Source organism: Schistocerca nitens, chromosome 2 (assembly GCF_023898315.1).
Source record: "Schistocerca nitens isolate TAMUIC-IGC-003100 chromosome 2, iqSchNite1.1, whole genome shotgun sequence".
In the NCBI taxonomy this organism is placed as follows: domain Eukaryota; kingdom Metazoa; phylum Arthropoda; class Insecta; order Orthoptera; family Acrididae; genus Schistocerca; species Schistocerca nitens.
Genome location: NC_064615.1, coordinates 929,147,050 through 929,171,218, shown reverse-complemented (window position 1 = coordinate 929,171,218; position 24,169 = coordinate 929,147,050). Strand labels below are relative to the sequence as shown.

Sequence of the window (24,169 nt, the reverse complement as noted above, 5' to 3'; positions counted from 1 at the left end):
ACGATCTATTCTACTTCTGACCTCCGCGGATGGGAGAGCGCGTCGCAGATTGCGCGGATTTTATTTCTTTTTGATTTTCCTTTTTCCTTTCTTTTTCTTTAACCAGGATTTATATTTCTTTTTAAAAAATAAATAAATAAAAAATAAAAAAAGGGGGTCATCGTGACAGAATGTCATCCTAAGGGCCCGGGTTCGATTCCCAGGAGGGTCGGAGATTTTATCCGCTCAGGGACTGGGTTTTGTGTTGCCCTAATCATCATTACTTCATCCTTATCGACGTGCTAGTCGCCGAAGTGGCGTCAAATCGAAAGAACGGTCTACTCTACGGGAGGCCCTAGTCACACGACATTTATTTAACTCAGAACCCACAAACTTCAATAAATGGTTACGTTCGCTGCTGCTAACAGAAGAACAACGAGCTTTTTTTCCAAATAGAAGGGGAATAAAGACTGATACGACTAGTGATGACACTCGCGGCACGCGACATAGACAGTGCAAGATTTGCAGAAACGTGGACAGGAGAAAACGCGGCTCCAAACTTCAAAGAATACGAATGTTACGCAGTACACAGAGCGGACTGCCGTAGCGGATAGCCCTGTGCGCCAGGACCGACATGAATACCGTATATGCGGCCTTGCAACCACAGTATCCATACTTGGAGGCTATGATGATGGCCCAGATGATAAAAACTACTAGTACATTGTCTACATGTTAGATCGCAGGATGCGATCCCCTTGAATTTCCTCAGATACATTGCCTCCTTCCAACACTTCATCATAGTGGGAGACGTTAACGCTAGGCACATCTTTCTGGGCGACATGATCAGACGGATCCTTTGTGGCCCTAATGTCTTTGACGACACGACGAATGCTGAAGTCGATGACAGTGTAGCCAATGGCAACTTATCCAACCTGTTTGAGACTCCAGAACCATACAGCTGCGAATTGGACAAAATACCAGCAAATCCTCAAGGACGAGTTTTACACCCCCTACGCGCTTATTTACGAATACAATCTAAAGTAGCTAAACAATAGACTTCAGTTAGCTCTACAACGAGCCGTAGATGAAGCAATACTTCAGAATAACAGAGACACTCCAATATCGTAGGGCCTATTTATCGGCCGACAACGGACAAGAGACATTCATGTAAAATGTCTCACCTATGCGGGAATATTCATAATGGGTGTACGAGTGCAGGTTGTAGACCAATGGTTGACGACGTAAGGAAATTTGGGACTGACTGTGAGTCGTGGACGGAAAGCCAAACGGTAAGGCGACCTCTCGCGACAAGTGGGAAATCCGGGTTAGAGTCGCGGCCCGGCACACGTTTTCACTGTCGTCATTCCATTCTACAGCTTATGATTGTCCATATACCCAATCGTGAATCATTACATATATTTCATAACGGCTGTAATCGACGCAGTGCCTGTTCCGTTGGACATGCGTGAATGTCCAGAGGAACTTCGCATTTTAATTCAGAACAACACACACACTGCTACATCGTTTCGTATCGAACGACGGCTTACCCGAAGTGTTCCCAAACTTGACTTTAGAAGTCCCTCAGACATTGTCTGCGAATCAGTACCGATTACTCCACTCCAAACACTTCTCGTAAAACTGAGAGCAAACTGTGGCCAGCACACTCACCAAAAGAGAAAACATAAAACACGTTAACAACTCACTCCAGGATACGAATCACACCTAGATTAAAAAAAAAAAAATTAGTTCCCCCCCCTTCCGAACCATTGTGCAAAACACTCTCTACATATACCCCGACTTGAGGACAGAAAAGATCCGAACGCTAATAGAAAATATTCCAACACAGCTATCTACTAGAGAGACCAGTGTCAGAGTCAGATCCAAATAAGAACGAAGATGTAGATACAGACACTGGAAACTAACTCCTGTTACAACACAGACCACATAGTAACGCTGCTTAACTCCGCAGTGTCACAATAACAAACTACCAACCAACAGTACATGAGTCTATTCGCAGACGCGAATGTGGACAACCATCAGCTCTATAATGGAATGGCGGCAGTTAAAATTTGTGCTGGATCGGGACTAGAACTAGGATTTCTAGCTTATCGCGAGGTAAGGCATCATTACGCTATCCAAGCACGACTCAGTCAGTCCCAAACTTCCACATGTTATCATCAATGTATCTACAACCTGTACTTGTACGTCCATTATGTATATTCCCAAACAGGGGAGACAGTCGCTTGCCTGGTGTCGGCGGATAAATACGATATTGCAGAGCCTGTGTTCTTCAGGAGTTCGATGTAATGTTCCTTCGGACATAAAGCTAGCAAAATGCACACATTATCACTGGCCCTTCACAGCCTCCTCCTGACTATCACAGTGGCCATACGTTGAACCACACAAATATTTGTAATCATCAGCTATAATCCCATAAGATAAAAATGTTCATTCAAGCATAGTCAAACATTTTACACGTCCAAAACAATACCGGTAGTTAATAACAAAAGAAAATACCTTATTTTACGTTTCATAGATTGTAAAGTTAATAGCTATTAAGACAAATAAAAATATTGGGAAACCATACAACCTGTCGACTAGCTTTTGCTAGTAAGCTGTAAACCTAGTTCTAGTTCCAGTTGGTTGTAATATGGGAAACTGTAGCAACGTAAATTTAAAAAAAAAATGCACTAAGCGCCGCTAGTAAATTAATTGTAAACTTAGCGCAAATCGTATTATCCATTTCATAATTGAGCCGTGCGTGGCTCGTGTTCGTGCCATCCTTCAACATCCTGTTTTTGCCGTACTGCCACCCCGTTATGTTAGTTTCAATTACTTGTGTCACTGAGTTGCTTCTTTGCTTGCCCGTGAGCGGCAGCAGCAACGCTTATTAATATAAGCCCTGCCGTATTATCCTTACTGGACTGCTATTACTTCCCGGTCGTCGTGTGTCGACCAGTCAGTTGGAACGTGCCAGCAGTTAGTTCGGACCTGGCAGTGTCTGAGTTGGCACGCGGCACCAGTTCAGTCGGGGCGCGGCAGCAGTGAGGTCCGGACCGCCATGACTCGCCCTACAGTTGCCGACACACAGGATTGGAGTGGGGAAGACTTTGGTTGGTCGTCGGTCGGTCGTATTGCCGGACGACGTGTATTGGGCCTACGATTGCTTATGGGTTGGCCGTGTGTGTCGACTCGTGATTCGTCCCTGTTATTGTACAGTCACTGCCAGTAACATTGTCTAGTTCTTCGTGCAAGTGTTTGTGAAACTGTGTGTAGTTGGTGTCATTTTGACTGATAAATTATCTTGAATGTTGCCGGCGTACTGGCTCTGACGAGTCGGCCGGTTGGCGTGGAGCAGTGAGGAATTCTCGGCGGGCCGTAGTTTGGGCGGGGCCCGCTGGCTGTCTCTACGCGGTGTCGGAGAGTGTGACGCTGTTCCCATTGATACGATGTCCGTGGCTCACCGACCCTGGACATGAAAGTTGAGTTTTGAATTAACCTACCAGCAAGTCAAGACTGTTCACATTGTGTCGTTTGGGGTTCGTTGTCGGCTGTTGGGATATTCCCGCGGGCAACAACGTGCTTTTCAAGTTGGAAAACTCTAGCCACCCTCCGGTGGAGTTTCACTGTATTTGGTTATTTGAATTGAAGTGCACCAGCGGAATCTTCTGCCTTGTGACCGTTAACATTCCGGTTACCTGCCATGGCCGTTGACGTAAATTTCAGACAGTGTAGTTTCCTCATCGTGTTGTTGCTGTCCAGCACGGTGTGTAGTTTGACAGCTCCATGTATGGTTGGTTGTGGGCGCCAATATTTCTACGTTGTTACGTTGAACTCCCTGTTGTGCCCTGATCGGATGAAGTGGAAGTTATCTTGTCGGTCGGTTGGGTTTCCGTCGGATGGTGAATGGTTGGCCCGACTGCCTGTCTCACTTAAGCGAGCGTTAGTGTTTGAATTACAGGCCGACCCTCGAAGATCTGGGCGCCTTTGTGTGTACTGCCTTATTTTTTTCGAATTTATTCTTGTTGTTGGTACTTGTATGGCTTCTAGCCGGTTTTGTGTTTTAAATTAGAGTTGTTTTACTCTTAAGGCCCTCAGCCTAGCATAAAGTAGTGTTTCACGTAACCCCTTTGGCATTAAATTTTTTTTTTTAATTTTTAAGTCTTTGTCCTTAAGCTGATTTGAATTTAACTTGTTTATTTCAGCCTAAATAAAGAACTGTTGTAAGATAAGGCTTGCCCTTTTAAATTTCTGATTATGCTTGCGTTTTGAGTTATTGGCCTTTAGCCGTTTTTTAATTAAAGTAGCTTTCAGCCGGTAATTAAGTCCCAAAGATTAAAGCTGTGTGTTTAAAAAAATTTTTGGGCTCTTGTAATGTTTGATCAAATAATAAAGTCGTATGTTCGAGTGTACCTGACAGCCCCTTATTTTGGCCCTTTTCCACAATTTATTCTATCTGTCCTGTCCCGCGGGTTAAGCGGGCCATTTCAGTAATGTTTGACCCCTTACTTTGAGCTCATATTCTGAACAACTGAGGTAAGAGAATGAAAAGGGAACAGAATGGGAAGGACACATATTCCCATCTTCCCTCTCGTCGCACCGCAGCGACCCCCTCCCATTTACCCCCTACTCGCAGATTTCTGATCACCCGCCGTGAAACTTTCACATCAAACAGCTGTCACGCCCGTAGAGTTATACACTGACCGAAAAACGGTAACCATAAAAAATAATTAATGCTAAATAATGAAATTTCGGGTATACATTTTTCTAGGTAACATATTTAAGTGATAAGTGATTAACATTGCAAGATCATAGGTCAGTTTTAAGAGCGACATAAATCATTCCAAATGGAAATTCTGGTACATTAACAAGCGGTGTAACCGCCAAAATGCTGAATGCAAGCATTCAAACGTGTTTACACAATGTTGTACAGATGCCGGATGTCAGTTTGTGGGATGGAGTTCCACGCCTGTAGCACTTGGTCGGCCAATACAGGGACTATTAATGCAGTTTGTGTATGACGCTGAGAGTCCGATGACGTCCCATACGTGCTCGATTGGAGTCATATATGGTGATCGGGCAGACGCAGGTAAAATGTCGATACTCTGTAGAGCATGTTGCGTTACAACAGAGGTATATGGGTGAGTGTTATCCTGTTGGAAAACACCACCATACAAATTTCCAGTTGCGGTGCGTGGGGTAACCGCAAAAGTGCCTCAGTTGTCATACGATATCGCACCCCACACCATAACTCCAGGTGTAGCTCCAGTGCGTCCATCAGGCAGCCATGTCGGCTGCAGGCCCTCAACTGGCTTCCTTGTAACCAACACACGGTCATTACAGGCACCGAGGCAGAACCAGCTTTAATCATAAAATACAACCCTTCCCTCCAATGAGCTCTAGCTTGACACGATTGAAGTTTTGGGGATTGTAGAATGCACGATACAAGACGTCTGGCTCGGAGCTGTCCTTGAAGCTCATTGGGTCACTGTGGTGCCAACTGATACAGTTCAGGTGTAGTAGATGCGCCAGAGCAATACGCTGAACACGACGGTGCATTGTCTCTCTGCAGTATCGTAGAAGGAACATTCAGCTTCTGTTAACCCTATTACAAGACCTCATTCAAGCTCAGTGACGTTTTGATAACGGCCTTAAAGGTATTCTTGACTAACATCAACCCACCACGTTCAATCTCAAAGATGACTAACTTTCACGACCATTACAACGTGTGTTTAAAGCAAACCCGATTTGCATCCTCAAAGTGGCGCTACTAGCGCCACTGTTTTGCGACTGGCGCGAAATTTCAATAGACGTCATCTTTCAGATGTAGAGACACGCATGCCAACTTTGGTTTATGCCGTACAACTCCTTCTTGGTCTTTCGACACATTTTCCGTCAGTGTGGATATGAGTGTTCTGGCGGACATACGACTGCTTCTGTTGGAAACTGATTTTCCACATAGAAGTGGTGGATTCTCCCTCTCATGATTCCCCGTGTAAAGTCATCCAATGCAAACTTCTGCTGCCTGCCAGAAGCCTTTCTTGGTGATGCAGGGCATGAAGTTTATCAATATTCTCTGCACTGTGGTTTCACTAACAGCTAGTAATTCAGAAGTTCAATTTATTGGTTGTGATACGGAACTGCTCGCGCCCCGTTTCAGCCTAAGAGTAAACACGTACACTGATCACCATAGAATTTTCACAACTCAGTAAATGATGCATCATATCACACAAGTACAAGGTAACTAAATTATGTTACGAGGACTGTCCCAAAGAGTACACAACAATGAGCGGGAACAAAATTGTTTCCCGTCTGACGAGAAACCCGAACCTGAATACTGTAACAGTGAACGACAAAGCGGAAAATACTGCTCAGAAGTCCGGCAACTTAGCATACACGAGCTCGCGGCACATAAAGGAGCAAAAGCAAATGAGATAAAGGTGTGATATTATCTGTTCTTGTAGTGCTGTGTGCATAAAAACATAACATCCGTGAAAGGCAACAACAGAGCATGTATTTACACTTTTCGTCTTAACAGTCGGTAGGGCATTTGTCTGCGAAAGGCAAAACTTCCGGGTTCGAATCCCCAACTGACACACAATGTTGATCTATCAGGAAGTTTTAAATGAGCACACCCTGAACCACGATGGGAAAATTTATCCTGAAGACTTGACCATAGTTCGCAGTAGAGGGGTAACTCCTCGGTAGGCCCAATACACCACCTGACGCTCTCCGGCGCTGGATCAGTCTGCCTAATGACGTCGCTTGTGCGCCATATTAATCAGTGTTAAAGGAACAACTGATGTCTAGGAGAAGTTATAGTCTGTCAAAAACTTATTAATAAATCCTGTTATACAGTCGATGTCAACGTTTTGGCCACTGTGTGTAGCTTACAGCAAGTAAATAAATATTTTCACGGTAGAGTACTTATTGACCACCAGCAAGCAATACTAGGAGTAAATGGATCACTTTATCTGGGAAAATTTACTGGCTACAAGAAGATAAGCGAAACAGAAAGAAGTGGTGCTTGAAGTTCAGGAAGTTTAGCGATTATCACAGACTCTGATCAGCGACACTAGATGACACGGTCAAGTTCAGAGTTCACTTCGCGATATAGGCTAGGGCAGCTGAGGTATCCCCAGGAGATGTTCCAGATTACCCGTAGACGAGCATTGCTGAGAATGTCCATGGCAGTACAGCAGGACCGAGACTGAGTGAAGGGGGTGGTGCAACGACAATGATCTGCTAGATATGGCTGGTACAAGAGAAACTGTCTACACTCAACTGCCATACTCAGTACTGGAAATTCATCACTTCCAGTGCGTGACGAAGTTCAAACACTTTGTTTATCCTGCATTTACCTCACTTTTAAAAATTATTCTTTAACTATCGCTGTCATTATTGTAACTGGAACAGCATTCTTACATACACGCACTGTAAAAAACAATGTTTTTGCTGTTTTAGAGTACTAACAGGAGCTAACAAGAAACGTTTTTTAATGTGTCAGAAGTCACAGGTTCGCCGTTTCCCCTTTGGTGCCATCAAGGTTTTCACCCAAGTGATGTTCAGACGCGACGTTGAAACTCCTGGCTTCCCGTTTGGTTGAAGTAGTGGCCATTCTTTCTAGAACTGCTGGTTGTTTTCAGCGTTTTAGACCATCATCAGCACGCAGATATCAACTGTGTATTAATGTAAATCGACGATATTCAGCAACAAGTAAAAACAACATTCATTAAACGGCAGTATGAACACCGTCCCTGAATATCAGTAGCATCAAAACTCTCATAGACCCTTATCAGGAAACGGTGCACCCACGACTTTTTTCTCACATAAAAAGGTGTCTCTTCTTATCTATTTTAAACACTTAAAAATTTTATTTACGTAGTTTCTATACATCCTTGCTATATTACTCACGTACATGATTATACTATCCTACTGCGAGCCGGTGAAGCTCGACTTTGTTGCCCACGCGTTTCTGATGTTTATGTTTACAGAGCAAATTTTGTTGGTGGAACTGGAGTCTGTGAGAAGGAGTCGTAAAACTCTATAGGTCCAAAAAACGCAACTTTTTGACAGTTGAAGCGATGCTCGAGCTCCAAGCGCAAGCATGTAGTAACATAAGAATGGCCTGATATAATCTGAGAATTTGTTATATTTAACGCTGTTACTTCCATATTTTCCACTCACTAAACGTGGTGACGACTTTTCCAATACGAATTGGAAAATGCAATGGAAGCAATTATCCGTCTCCTGTTAATGTCAACATACAATAATAAGATCCCAGTGCAATGTAACACGTATGCTTCGCAGTAGCAGAATCGTAATCGTATCACCGAGAAAGTTTTTACATGAGAAACGAATTGTAACCGATGCGTTTAAGTTCGCAAAGGACTGATTACGACTACATTAGAATATTTGACATGTACTTACTGATGCTTTGCGCCGATTGTAGTGCGTTTCACGAATTCCTTTGCTGTTTTTCAGACTTATTTTAAAACATTCAAAGCTAGGTACACTTTTTACATTCCTGGAATTAGTTGCTACTTCTTCTTATAATCCCCTTTTTCCTGGTCTCTGCTTCCACATCTTGCGTCTACCTGTCGCTTTTCCGATGTCAAACTGTGTACATACAAATGTTTGTTTTAACTTTAGAGAACTAAATATCTCGAAAACAACGAAAAAAATGTTCTAAGTGAAAACTTAATATTGTTTCCCTCGCGATGCTTGAGATCGGTGATTCCCCTCGCGTCTCAGTGTCGGGGTGCTTGAATTCGGTGAGTCCCCTTGGCTCGCACCATAACTGTAATTCACAATAAATGCTCAAACTTACGATCTTCCACTTAGATTTATTAATTCGTGCATGGAAAGCATATCCAGAGCTTAAAAGCACTGTGAATTACAATTATTTTGAAAGGCAAGGGGACAGCGAAATATAGCACTCCAGTAGTGAATGGAAAGGGGATTTACTGATATCGGGAATCCAGATGGGAACGGAAAATTTTTACATCCACGTTCCTGGATCACGCAAAACGTAGTTTCTAGCCAGACACAGAAATGGTAAACCATGTTGTACGGTAGAAACAAATTTGCAACACTACAGTAAATCTTGAACATAAATATCAACCATTAGAACACAAAAGCTTACATTTACATAGTAAATGAAACGTAGAATCAAATGCGTTGGTTCTTAATTGCAAAAACAGCCACACTTGATATTTGACTATTACAGTACCATCTACTAAGAATGGAAAACAATGGTTTGAGTAAGCCGAACGTCGTTTTTGGTGAAGAATCCGAATGTAGAGTAAATATTTGGGGGCGGAGGAGGGGGAAGTTTCCGTTTGAAAATACGAAGTTGACTCCGCACACGCAGGAGGTGTGGTTAGGAGATGGCCAGTTGTAACACAGATAGATGTTCCCTTCACTACTATTAACCTTTCATCTAGAACATTGTTTTCGTACGACGCATCGTTTTTGAGATATTTAGCGGTCTCAGGTTAAAACCAACACCATGTATATCTTCAAGATTATCTTTCGCAGCTTTAACACTTAGTCCCCCAACACGTCCACCTGTGATGTTTTCTTCTTTTTTGCCGCATCTTAATCCACAGCTAGTAGCTTACATTTAGCACAAATCGCAATTCTTGTTCTTTTTCGTCTACCACTGTTCTATTATCAGTTAATCGTATTGTGCTCGTTTTACGTCCTTCATAAACAACAACTGTCCACGTGGTGCTGGCAAAGTTCCTACGCGACACGCCGCTATACACTCCACTCATCCAAATCCAAATGAAGCTGCTTCAGTGTATAGTGCCACAATAAACTTCGAAATACATCATTTATATTGGCAGGGTGCTTCTCCGTTCCATATAGACAATTGTTTCGTACTGTGTTTACACATGCCAGCCACTGGGAGGTGCTGCAGTATCGCAGAAAAACTTTAGGAGTTTCGTGAGAACTTGGAGCCTGGTAGAACTTTCAATTACTTTTACGAAACCCCTCTTTCAGCCACGGTATATCTGCCGCTAGATTAGCTACATACGATTCCAGGGGTCCGAATTTCGTGGCTATCAGTCACATGGTCAAGTCACTGCAGGCTTGAGGAAGAAATTGGGGGGGGGGAGGAGGGGGGGTTCCTAAACTTATGATGTTCATAGTCTCCACCATCCTTGGCCAGTGATTTGAAAGTTATGAGAGCATGTAATATTTTGCCGGATATGCTGAAGCTACATAATCGCCTCCTCACCTCAGTACGACGAAGTCCAGGTCCAGGTAGAGGCCACCGTACTTCCAGAGCGCGACGAGCCGCATGACGTCAGAGGCGTGGTGGACGGGCCACCTGCTGGCGGCGAGGGCGCCGTTCTCTATGAGTGGAGCGTAGAGCGGGGTGTCTCTTAGGAACTCCTCCGTCGTCACGTGTACAGCTGTGGCTCCGGCCGGCAGCCACGTGCCTGAAGCGGGCGCTTCACACGTGTGCAGCAGGTAGACGGGTCGTCCAGGGTTGTGGTGCACCGCAGACTCCACGGCGCACGCCTGCCGTGGGCGCAGTCCCGACCACGGAACGTCCTGAAACGTACAGTGTGAGCAGCTCTGTACAAACAATAACGAACAGAGGTCCCCTACGGTTAGAGGCCTTAATTCCGTCCTTGCTGCTGATTTCGTCGCCGTAGGTATTTCCAGTTTCCACGTAATTAACATTTAGTTGCTTGCGAATGCGTCTACTCCTTCCACTGTCTTGTTAAAAGTCTGCTGTGTGCAGCACGTTCAACTTCCGTTTACGAGAGAATCCTCTTTTATGCTGATGTGTTGCAGTGCAGCATTAGTCCAGCCATGAGCACGGATTTGTATTCCAGTATAGGGTTGTGGTTCAGTCGTGTGTTGTAGATGCCGGTAAGTAAACACTAGACTCACAGATTCGGCCTGTGTCACTTTATCGGCCATTATAATAAACCAGGGGTCTCCAAACTACGGCCCGCGGGCCGAAACCGGCCCGCGAGAGCCGGCAAACCGGCCCGCGTTAGCTGGCCGGACATCCCCCGTATCCGACCCGCCAAATATTTGAGGTGGTACCTATTCTGCCAACAATTGAGTTTCGAGGCCTATCGCGACCGATACACCGCGACATTGGCTCTGCTACTCGCTGCAAGACTACGTAACTAAACTTATTGTTGCGCCGCTTGAAATAACAATGCGTTGACATACTCTACCTCTGTTAAGTCTTGCAGTAATAGTGTTGTTAACACCGATTTTGAGATTTCGTTAACTTTGCTGGACGCTTTCGTGAAGAATGTGCAGTGACATACTTTTTTGTTGGTGAAATTCGCCAGAATAAAATACGCCAGAATTTCGGTCAGGTACGTCCACCAATCAAAATTATGTCATTAAATAAAAATCGTAGTTCGTTTCAGTGCTAGCTATTCCCACAACCTTAGATTTGAGCGATTTCATCTTTCCTTTAGCCTTACATTACGGTGATCATGGAGTGCTAGGGTGCTTTAATCCCACTAGGTAGATCTTGGCCCTTATGACTTCGTGGAGGAGTCAATGTGGCCGGCGGACTAAAAGTTTGGAGACCCCTGATAAATCAAGATCATTCCAGTCGATGGCTACCGCAGTGGCACTCATACAGCAACCGTAACAGATCTTTAGAACAGAAAAAACAGTCTTGGTCGCACAAGATAGATATATGTAATCTTCACATGTGACGCGTTTCGCCTTTACTAGACCTCATCAGACATTCGATAAAAATTTTTTCTTATCGTAACCGTGGCGTCGAATGTAATTAAGAGTCCCAAAGAACTGTTACCTCCCAGAGGGAGAGGTATAATTAAGAGTCCCAAAGAACTGTTACCTCCCAGAGGGAGAGGTAACGATTAGCAAAGTAGAACCCTGCCTTCGTAGCGAAGATATCGGCGCTCGAGGATGTAGAAGTAGCATGTGCAGTCATGCGACTGCAGTCGCTGCACGCTTCAAAAAGAAAAGCAAGAGTTAGCGACATGTGCGAAAAATTGGCTTGGAAGGCGTTCTACACACGGCCATATCAACATGCTAAGATAACATGCAGGAGAGTCATATGACTATCGGAGTAACTTAAGGATGAACTTCGAATCTGTAACGAATCCGTCAACAACGTTACCCCCTATGTGCTCAGAAAAGATACTGTTCATATACTCTTTGGATTACATTTTCGACAATCCTGGAAACGAATTATAAACATGAAAGATGTAAAATACATTATTGTAGAGGATCGGTAAGTATGCCGTTATATACTTCTGCAATGCATAGTTCATGGCTCTGAAACTAACAAATAAGCCTCGGCAGTGTTATGTCCCTACACTTAAACAATTTCGTCGTATATTTCTACAGCTGTTTACTGTTAAGCGTAAAATTTATAACCAAACTATTCTCCTCACTGCATTTCACCTAACGATTCGTGCCATGTGTCTTTCCTTATGTATTCATATTGACATGGCGTCGCTGTCCAAAAATCAGGAAGCCGCGCAATACCAGCCCTTACACGGAACAGTATGTTATGTAACACATTAAGCGAGCGTCAACATTTTTAAAGCTCTACAGTCTCTTTCAATATCCTACGCAGACCGTCAGTACCGCTCTCAGACCGTCAATATTATTGCGAAATACTCAGTGTTCTGCAGTAAATACTGAGCGTCAGAAGGCTCCTTGTCACGCTATCTCTAGGCCCACTAGAGGTTTTGATTATTCACAGTAATGCGCTCAATTGATTCTCGTCGTCAAAGGACCGTAGATCATCTCTGAATCAGTCGTATTGCCCTATTTGTCGTTTTTGCATATTAAGGTACAATAGTGGAGTCAATGATAGGCAGCATATGAAAAACCTACGTTTACCTTTGCTTTGCAGAGTACTTTTCCTTCACACATGTTGTAAGTAAGCTGATTAGGTTTTTATGTTGGTAACGCCACGTAGCGCTCTGTATGAAAATCACTGACTGTGTTGTGTGCAGTCTGTGGATAGTTGGCATTGTTGGAATATTCGCTATGGTTAGTTGGATGTGAACAGTGCGTAGCGTTGGACAGTTGGACGTGAGCAGCCAGCAGTGGTGGATGTGGAGAGATGAAAGAGTTTTGAGAGGTTGCTATAGGCGGACGACCTGGACCTGTGACCGCCAGAAAAAGGAAATTTGTAAAGATGGACGTCATGATATATGGCGGTCACAGGTCCATGTCGTCCGCCTATAGCAACCTCTCAAAACTCTTTCATCTCTCCACATCCGACTTTTTAACACTATTAAGGTAAATATGTTGTTTGTTCTCTACCAAAATCTTTTATTTGATAACTGTGCCTATTAGTAGTTAGTGCCTTCAGTAGTTAGAATCTTTTATTTAGCTGTCAGTATTGCCGCTCGCTGTATTGCAGTAGTTCGAGTAACGAAGAGTTTTGTGAGGTAAGTGATTCATGAAAGATATAGGTTATTGTTAGTTAGGGCCATTCTTTTGTAGGGATTATTGAAAGTCAGACTGCGTTGAGCTAAAAATATTTGTGTCAGTTTAGTGATGATCAGAATAAGTAAAGAGAAAACTGTTTGAGTACGTTCAGCTTTTGCCCAGCTGTTTGAAAATCAAATAATGTAAGAGGTTTTCCAGCATTTTCATTTATAATTTTTTTAAGGGGACCTTTCATATAGCGACACTTAGCCGAGGATACCTCACTGGAATCTATTGATTTTTTCCTTTAGTTTGTGTAATTAGTGCAGCTAGTGTTTATTGCTAGCGCGTAATTGTAATTGTAGAGAGAATCTCCTTTGTAGTTGGAGTTTTTCTTTGTTGTACTGTAAAACAGTTATGTCATGCACGTAGATTTGCACCAAACATTTCGCAGCTGTGATTGCAATTAATTAGATATTATTTTCAGTGCTATGTTAATGTGTTTTTTTGTTTGACTCTTCAAATTGCGATTTTCTGTGTTATGGTGTTAAATATTGTGACAATTATGGCGTGTGAAAAACGTAATACTAGGTTCCAAAGTAAGCTGAGAAATGACAGTGAAGACGAGAGTAGTGTGTTAGCGCCACCGTGTAATGAATTAACTAACGTTCAACATAGGGGAATGGACCATGCAATAGATAATCGTGTAGACAGTGAAACAGCTAGGGGACAGGGTAGTATTGTCGATCGGTCGGCAACAACTCGCCTCAGGAATCCGAAATGACAGGACAAAATTTTGCAAATACTGTAGATTCAGGTTTTGCGTCCTCGCCTTTTTCTCAATTAAGTCAAGCCACATTTTCTGCTTTTCAAAATGTGAATGTTGCCGGTGCAAATTCACTCCCAAAAAGCATAGAGGAACAGGTTCCAGACACTAATACATTAATGTTACAATTAATGAAACAAATGAAACGAAATCAAAAACAAATGGAACAAAATCACAGGCAAACACAACAACAGCTTCAAAAGTTAGACCCAATGGAACAAAAGTTTGAACAAACGCGTGAAGGTTTAGCTGCAGAGTTACTTAAAATTGAATCTCAATGTAAAAAAGTCTGTAATGACGTAAAAACACAAATTTGTGAGTATTTTCCACCTATTCTTTCGCGTCATGAAAATGCATTACAGATTCACGGAGCAGCCATAAAAGAGCTGCAAACTATGAAAACCACGACACCTTGCAAGCTAACATTGACTCAGTTGCATCTACCGATTCGGTTACGCAACTTGCAAAAACTCAGGAAAACTTACGGGACGCAGTAGATACGCTTTCAACACAACTGGACACTCTGAAACTTAGTTCAGAAAAACACACTGAGGAAATTCGTTCATTATCGGAGAAAGTAGCCGAACTTTCGGATCAGTTCACTAACGTATCTACAAAGGTAGATGATGATCTGAATGACACAAGACCAGTAGCCTTTACTGACACAGAAGGATACGAACAAATTAGAAAATTCAAACAAAATCAGAATCAAATTAATACGCAACATAAAAGAAAAATTCGGGAAGTACAAGATCAGTTAGAACAGGTATTACAAGAATTACATATTTTAGAGGAGATTCACGATCGACACGGGAAGAGGGATTCAGAAATAAGGAAAAGTCACAAAGTAACAACATAGGGTATTTTGGAAATTATGAAAGAAATTGGCATGGTGCACCGAATTTTGAGGTGGAACCACCGACACGACGTAACATTGACCGATATGAGATTCGCCTACACGATGACTTTGACTATAAGCTTTTCATTACAACACGTAAATTCAAAACATTTAAGAATTCTAGCAATGACATTCATCCACAAGCATGGCTTCATCAATTCTGTCATTGTTTTACTCCCAACTGGTCATTAGAACACAGACAGGAATTTATGTGTGGCTATTTGGAAAATGAACCTGCTGTAAGAATGCGTTCGATCATTCGCGATTGTCACAGTGAATGTGAATTTTATCATGCCTACCTCTCGGCATATTAGTCTCAAGCTACTCAAGACAGAGTAAAACATAGTATCATAATGATGAAACACTTTGGACAGTCGGAATTCACCAGTCTTGTCAAATATTTTGAAGACAAATGGCTCTAATGGTTCAAATGGCTCTGAGCACTATGGGAATCAACTGCTGTGGTCATCAGTCCCCTAGAACTTAGAACTACTTAAACCTAACTAACCTAAGGACATCACACACACCCATGCCCGAGGCAGGATTCGAACCTGCGACCGTAGCAGCAGCGCGGCTCCGGACTGGAGCGCCTAGAACCGCACGGCCACCGAGGCCGGCTTTTGAAGACATGTTGCACAAAAATCAGCACCTGTCAAACCCATACAGCCCCTCGGAACTCATTCGCATTTGCTTAATCAAATTTCCTGAACATTTAAGACATTATTTTGGCAGGACGTTGCAAAGACGACATTGAAGCTTTTCAGGGACTCTTACAAGAATTATAAATTGACACAGACAGTCGCGGGACGCGAAACCAGGAGAACAACAATTACAGGTCACATCCATCACAATACCGTGACGACAGAAATAATAACTGGACACAACAAGGCTATTCTTACAACGCAAGTCGTGACCAAAACAGACACCACCCGTATAACAACCGTTGGCAGAATAATAATAATTACAGGGAAAGATCACCTCTCCGCAGTAACGACTATGACAGAGACAATCAGAGAAACAGACAATATGGGAACCAAAATAATTAATATCAAGGGAGACAGAATAACTTCAGACGCAACAGTCCACCGCGCAGTTACGACTCATGGAGAAATTCTCCACCACGTGACCGACAAGAAAGAAATTACAGAAACTACAGATATGACGGCGGACGATATAATCTTAACAATAGACCAGAATTTAATCAGAACTGGCGGGATGCAAACAGGGCAGGGCCCTCTCGACAAGCTGAAATTGCAGAGGTTAGATCTCCAAATTCCAATGACGACTCGAGACAACAAATAGACAGTAGACAATGACTCACACCGCTGGCAGCCACAAAACGTACTTATGAAGCTGACGACGCAGCTGCCGTGGCTACTAATTATGTAGAAGTGGAAGACATTAGGGACATCTTACCCCAGGAACACGACGTAAAACATAACAACATTGCATATCCTGTAATTCACATTACAGTAAATGACGTAAAATTTACGGCACTACTTGACTCTGGCAATCCCATTTCAGTAATTAGTGAAATAGCCTTTAGCAAATGCGACAAATCGAACAATTGCCTCACACTTCCTTTACGTAAGATTAAATTACAAGGTGCAATCTTTGGAAAAAGTGTAGATGTACACCAACAAACCAACTTAGAATTCTTTTGTCAAAACCACAGATTCACTATAAACTTTCTTATCGTTCCATTATTGTCGACAGAAATCATTTTGGGAGTAGACTTTTTGAATGAATACAAAGCAATCTTAAACTTTCATGGTGCTGAAATAAGTTGAGAGAAAGAAGGTAGGTCAATAGCTTTGAAATTTGAAGATTGGCTCTCAAACCACGACCAGGAAATTAATCGGCTTTACCTCTTGTTAAAGAACAGTTCGAAACTTTCGACGGAACTCGACACTAACAATCACTCTGCAAGTATTGACAGGGATGAGATCGACGGAGTATTTGATACTAATGAGTTAATTCAGAATAAAATTCAAACAATTGAGAATTGTAATGACACTGCTAGGCAGGACCTTTTTGAGATTTTACGAGCACATTCCACAGTTTTTATTCACAAAACAGGAACAATCAAGGGATTTCAATACCAATTTCGTGTTCGTGAGCATACTAAATTTTGTGTTAGACCATACGTAATTCCGGCACATTATAGGGACTGTGTTAGAACAGAAATACAATCTATGCTTGACGAGGGCATTATTGAGCCTGCAGTAAGCTCATACAACAATCCATTACATGTTGTGGAGAAGAAAAATGGATCGATCAGGCTTATCTTCGATTCGAGACAAATCAATACTATCATCATTCCTGAAACAGAGTTGGAAGACCTTCTTCAAAATTTTAATGGTGTAAAAGTGTTGTCTTCCATTTATCTCAGATCCAGCTTTCATCAGATCGAACTTCATCCAGAATGTAGAAAATACACAGCTTTCCTTTGTTTCGGCGTTTGTTATCAGTTTCGGAAACTTCCTTTTGGTTTCAACATTTCTTCGGCAGCATTCATTCGCGGGCTAAATTCCATATTACCTGAGTTCTGAAAACGTCACATCACCTTATATGTGGACGATATTCTAATAGCAGAAGCCTCATGGGAACAACAGTGTGTTACGTATTTTTGCAGAATCTGGAATTACAGTTAACTTGGGAAAGTCTGAATTCGGTAGGACAAAGGTGAAGTCTTTGGGACACATTATTTCTTCTGAAGGCATTCAGCCAGATCCTGAAAAGTTAGAAGCAATCAGAGCCATTCCAGTTCCATTCAGAAAAAAAAGTCTGCAGTTTTCTAGGTCTCGTAAATTTTTACCGTCTTTTTTTGAATATGCAAATTCTAGTTACACCAAAACTTTCTCTCACTGGAAAAAACACTTTTTGGAACGGGAACGAACAGACACATTTGGAATTCAATTCTTTGAAAGAAGCGCTACTTAACGCGCCAATACTAGCTCATCCAGATCTGTTACAAGACTTCTGCCTTAGCACGGATTCTTCTAAAGTTGTTCTTGGTGCCCATTTATTTCAAGAAGCCATAGAAAATGACACTACTGTTCAGAAAACATTTGTTTTCGCTAGCCACGTACCAATAAAATCTGAAAAAATTATTCCATCACTGAATTAGAAGCTTTAGCTATCGTTTGGGTATTTAACAAATTCCGTTTCTTTCTTTCTGGTAAGCACGTAAAAGTATACACTGATCATCGTGCATTACAATTTCCACCATTAGGTGGAGAAAAAAAGATGCCATTTACCTCGCTATTGACATATCTTTGTAGAAAGCACTGCAAATACGACACCATCATCCTTGAAGACATATAATTACACTTTGGAGCTCGTAATTGCTCATATTTACTAAAATACCATAGGACTAGTGAATGACGTTTCATGTCTTGCCTCATGTATATATTTGCTTATTTTATTTAATATCTAGTTTCTAGCTGCACTGCAGCATTGGTTAAAATAAAATTTAATAATAACTTTATGAACTACTTTCTTAAAGAAAAAGGGTGCACAAATAGACATTTCCCTTCACAGGAATTGCATACATAATTTTTTCAATGATTTGGTAACTTGTTTGGTAGAGTATGTTATTGTGATGCATTACTGTAGTGTTAAGATGTGACACAGGTATTGAGTATTTCCTATCTCTGCTGTAACATTTTTTCTGCTTGAGCTTTATTATGTTTAGGTATAAGTTATTGCATTTGCCAGGCATAGTTCTACTGAATTTTACGCTGTATTAAGCAAGTTTTGCTACAGATTTTTTTTTCTTGTTGCTGCACTTTGGCTCATACTAGTGGTAATGCTGCATTTGCTTTGCTAATTTAGATATACTGCTACTTGCTTTGCCAATTTGCATTTTTTTTGTCATTGCTGTTTGTGTTAATTGTTTTGTGCTGCTGCATTGCCTCGTTTTCTAGTATGAGGGTCACTCCAAAAGAAATGCACACTATTTTGTTAAAATCCATCTTTTATTCTACATGTTTGAAATTTTACAATGTCTAGATACATCCTTTAGGAACAATATTTTCATTTCTCCACATAATTTGCATCCCTCTCAACTGTCTTATGCCATCTTGGAACCAGTGCCTGTATACCCGCATGGTAAAATTCTGGACCAACCTGTTGGAGCCACTGTTTGGCAACGTGCACAAGGGAGTCATCATCTTCAAACCTTGTTCCATGAGGAGAGTCTTCCGGTTTCCCAAAGAGATGATAGTCACATGGAGCCAGGTCAGGACTGTAAGGCGGGTGTTTTAGTGTTGTCCATCCGAGATTTGTGGTCGCTTCCATGGTTTTTTGACTGACATGTGGCCGTGCATTGTCGTGCAACAGGAAAACATCCTGCTTTTACCGATGTGGTCGAACACGACTCAGTCGAGCTTGAAATTTATTCACTGTCGTCACATATGCATCAGAATATATGGTGGTTCCACTTGGCATGATGTCCACAAGCAAGAGTCCTTTGGAATCGAAAAACACTGTAGCCATATCTTCTCCAGCAGAAGGTGTGGTTTTGAATTTTTTTCCTTGGGTAAATTTGCATGATGCCACTCCATTGATTGCCTCTTTGTCTCTGGTGAAAAATGATGGTGCCACGTTTCATTATCTGTCACAATTCTTCCAAGAGATTCATCTCCACCATTCCCATACTGTTCCAAACTATGCTGCATACCGTTTTTCTTGTTTCTTTGTGAGCCACTGTCAACATCCAGGGAACCCACCCGGCACAAACCTTTTTTAACGCCAACACTTCCAGTATTCTACAAACAGTTCCTTCCCCTATCCCAACGTAGTATGACAATTCGTCCACTGTGATGTGTGTGTCAGCAGACACCAATTCGTTAACTCTCTGCACATTGCCTGGAGTGTGTGCAGTACAAGGCCTGCCACTGCGAGGACAATCCTCAATATTGCCATGCCTACTTTCATCACGTAACTGCTTGCCCACTGACTGTACTGCGATCAACAGCAGCATCTCCATACACCTTTTTCAACCTCTTGTGGATGTTTCCCACTATTTCGTTTTCACAGTACAGGAATTCTATGACAGCACGTTGCCTCTGACGAACGTCAAGTGTAGCAGCCATCTTGAAGACATGCTGTGACGGCGCCACTCGCGGGAACAAGTTGAACTAAGTTTTAAAACAAGTGGGAAGGATGTATCTACATACTGTAGAACTTTCACACTTGCAGAATGAAAACTGTATTTTTACAAAAATAGTGTACATTTCTTTTGGAGTGACCCTCATATGTGTATATATCTGAGCTCAGTAGATTTAAGTTAGTTTAAGAGGGGGTAGGCTATATAAGAGAATAAGTTGTGATGAATTGGAAGAAATGCATTGAGAAGCTATATGAAAACAGTGTGGCCAAACAGGTAGTGTAAAATGAAGAATAATTATTTTGAAAGAGGATATGAAGAAAAAAATAGGGTTTAGGGACAACAAGTTTAGATAGGAATTTTTTTTGGCTGGAACAAATGTTGAAATAAGAGGAAAGATCTATGGAATGAAGTTTTAGGTTGGACTGCAGTACCAAATGTTACCCTGAAAATAACTGTGTCCTTTCTTTGGGTTATTCCGCTATGTATTTGTGTACCCTTATGTATTTGTGTTCTTCCTGTCTTTATGTGATTATCTGATAAGAGTTATGTTGTAGAATTTTTCTAATACTAAGCTACACTCAATGTGATGAGGAATACTGTTATACTCAAATATAATTTGCATTAGTAATATCTTATTTACTTTTGAAAGATGTTTGGACATAATTTATTCTGTTCTGTTTTAACGCTCATGTGTGAAGTTAATGTTTCGAAAGATCTTCTCATTTTTTTATTAATTTCCTTATGTCATAATTCCTGTAACACTAATGTATACGTTCTATTCTTTTGTAAACCATGTATTGCTGCAAATGTTATCTGTATTATTATGTTCTTTAATGATGTTTTCTGTACCTTTGTAATTGTATTCTCATGTTATAAAATTGTGATTGACACCAGTTCATCAAATTAAGTAACTTGTAGGGATTCATTTCAGTGGACACATTTCTGTTGGTCATAGTATGTGCACAATATGTGAGAAGTTAAAAAAAAGGGACTGTTAGTGCTCGCACGTGTGTTAATTCAGCAAGGGACTGGTTAACAGCATTGCTGGTTCTAAGGACATTCCAAAAAGTTTGTGAGTGCACAAGTAGTGGTTATATTATCCACAAGACTCTTTGATGGTGACTGTGCACGGGCACAGTTGCAACAGATGGCTGTTAGCTATCTCCACAAGGACTACAGTGCCATTGTATGTCAAGAAAGAGGAAAAATTGAATCATTTGGAACATTAGGTATAATTTATGCTATGTTATCAATTGGATTAATAGGATTTATTATATGAGCACGGGTCTGCTCCTTTGATGGACCATCAATACCATTATCTTTACAAGGACTACAGCGGGTCTACACCTCTGGTGGCCAACCAATACTATAATCTCTACCAGGACTACAGTGGGCCTGCTCTGTGATGACCTACCTACGAATATTCTTCAAAACTTCGACTGGCTCTGCTGTGGGTTTGCTCTGTTGTGCCCCATTACCTGTCTGCATGTCAAGAGTTAGCACATTCTTTCCGTTGAAAGGACAACACTACTTCTTCAAGACTGCATGGAAATCCACTACTTCCGTGTGCATTTTCTTTTACTGATCAGACTTTGTGCAATGTAATTACTACTGTGATGAATGATCACGACTGTCTCGATGAGAGCAATTTTTACTTTTGACCTCCATTGTATCGATAATTGTAGGCGTTTGATATATTTGTTACCGTTAATATAGAAAAAAATTTAGCAAATAATTATTGGGCACTGCCCAAAACAATTTGAAACATTTTTTGTGGGGAGCGTAGGGGCTATGTAATTAGGCTGTTTAGGTTTTTATGTTGGTAACGCCACGTAGCACTCTGTATGAAAATCACTGACTGTGCTGTATGCAGTCTGTGGCTGGTTGGCATTGTTGGAATATTAGCTATTGTAGTGTTGGTCAGTTGGATGTGAACAGCGCGTAGCGTTGGGCAGTTGGAGGTGAGCCGCCAGCAGTAGTGGATGTGGAGAGACAGATGCCAGAGTTTTGGGAGGTTGCTAAAAGCGGACGACCTGGACCTGTGTCCGCAAGAAAAAGGAAATCTGTAAAGATGGAGGTCAATATATATATATATATATATATATATATATATATATATATATATATATATATATACGTATGTATGTATATTTATATATATATATCATGGCTTTTGAACGCTATTAAGTTTAATATATTGTTTGTTCTCTATCAAAATCTTTCATTTGCCAATTATGCCTATCAGTACTTAGGGCTTCAGTAGTTAGAATCTTTTATTTATCTGGCAGTATTGGCGCTCGCTGTATTGCAGTATTTCGAGTAACGAAGATTTTTGTGAGGTAAGTGGTTCATGAAAGGTATAGGTTATTGTTAGTCAGGGCCATTCTTTTCTAGGGATTATTGAAAGTCAGATTGCGTTGCGCTAAAAATATTGTGTGTCAGTTTCGTGATTATCAGAATAAGTGAAGAGAAAACTGTTCGAATACATTCAGTTTTTGCCCAGCTGTTTGAAAATCAAATAATATAAGAGGTTATCCAGCACTGTCAATTACAAAAGTTTTTAAGGGGACGTTTCAATGTCTACAGCTCTTTCGCGAGTTTAAAGTACTTTGTTTGATTTCAGTTGCATAATTTTCTATACTGTACTCACCAATTCCTAGAATTATACGAAGTCTAAATGGAGGAGATAAGGAAAAAACTTGGATTCCAAATCGTCAACTGCAAGTCTCTTGAACCAAACTCGAAAAATAACCCCGATATCTCACCATATCGTTCCCATTCCGAAATATTCGCATAGTAAATTACTTCTATTTCTGTCAATGACCACAAAACGTTTGGTCCTTGGACTTCCGGTTTCAGTCAGCAAATGATCATTTTCAGAGCTGTTTTATAACGTATTCTAACATAATGCTATTTATTTATTTAAATAGCGCTGTTAACGGTTTCGAACCGACAGCTTCATCTTGAGACGGCTAGTTCACGTTAAGTTAAATTTTACATCAGATTTCGCTTTTTGTTTTCCCAACTGATGGAATTTTCTTGGGTTGGTGGTGCCCTACAACCAAAACAAGATAGGCCTCAAAATGATTTTAAGTGATGTAAAGAAATTATTAAAGACAAGATGTTTCGTTTATTTACGATGAAAATTCACCATTCTGTTCCAGTGCAGACTGCTTGTGATCTTGCAGCAACGAAAACTGTATGATGCACTTTATATATATATATATATATATATATATATATATATATATATTCCTGGAAATTGAAATAAGAACACCGTGAATTCATTGTCCCAGGAAGGGGAAACTTTATTGACACATTCCTGGGGTCAGATACATCACATGGTCACACTGACAGAACCACAGGCACATAGACACAGGCAACAGAGCATGCACAATGTTGGCACTAGTACAGTGTATATCCACCTTTCGCAGCAATGCAGGCTGCTATTCTCCCATGGAGACGATCGTAGAGATGCTGGATGTAGTCCTGTGGAACGGCTTGCCATGCCATTTCCACCTGGCGCCTCAGCTGGACCAGCGTTCGTGCTGGACGTGCAGACTGCGTGAGACGACGCTTCATCCAGTCCCAAACATGCTTAATGGGGGACAGATCCGGAGATCTTGCTGGCCAGGGTAGTTGACTTACACCTTCTAGAGCACGTTGGGTGGCACGGGATACATGCGGACGTGCATTGTCCTGTTGGAACAGCAAGTTCCCTTGCCGGTCTAGGAATGGTAGAACGATGGGTTCGATGACGGTTTGGATGTACCGTGCACTATTCAGTGTCCCCTCGACGATCACCAGTGGTGTACGGCCAGTGTAGGAGATCGCTCCCCACACCATGATGCCGGGTGTTGGCCCTGTGTGCCTCGGTCGTATGCAGTCCTGATTGTGGCGCTCACCTGCACGGCGCCAAAGACGCATACGACCATCATTGGCACCA

The 24,169-nt window shown here is 41.7% G+C and overlaps 1 protein-coding gene across 1 annotated transcript in view; it reads right to left on the bottom strand.

The window, feature by feature from the left end:
* Positions 1–24,169, bottom strand: part of LOC126235456 (lactosylceramide 4-alpha-galactosyltransferase-like) — a 118,656-nt gene that overhangs the window by 36,550 nt on the left and 57,937 nt on the right. The window contains exons 2-3 of the mRNA XM_049944179.1: positions 11,831–11,946; positions 10,226–10,545 (exon numbers count right to left, since the gene is read on the bottom strand). Of these exons, the coding sequence (XP_049800136.1) occupies positions 10,226–10,545; positions 11,831–11,946 (436 nt within the window). The remainder of the gene's footprint in view (positions 1–10,225; positions 10,546–11,830; positions 11,947–24,169) is intronic.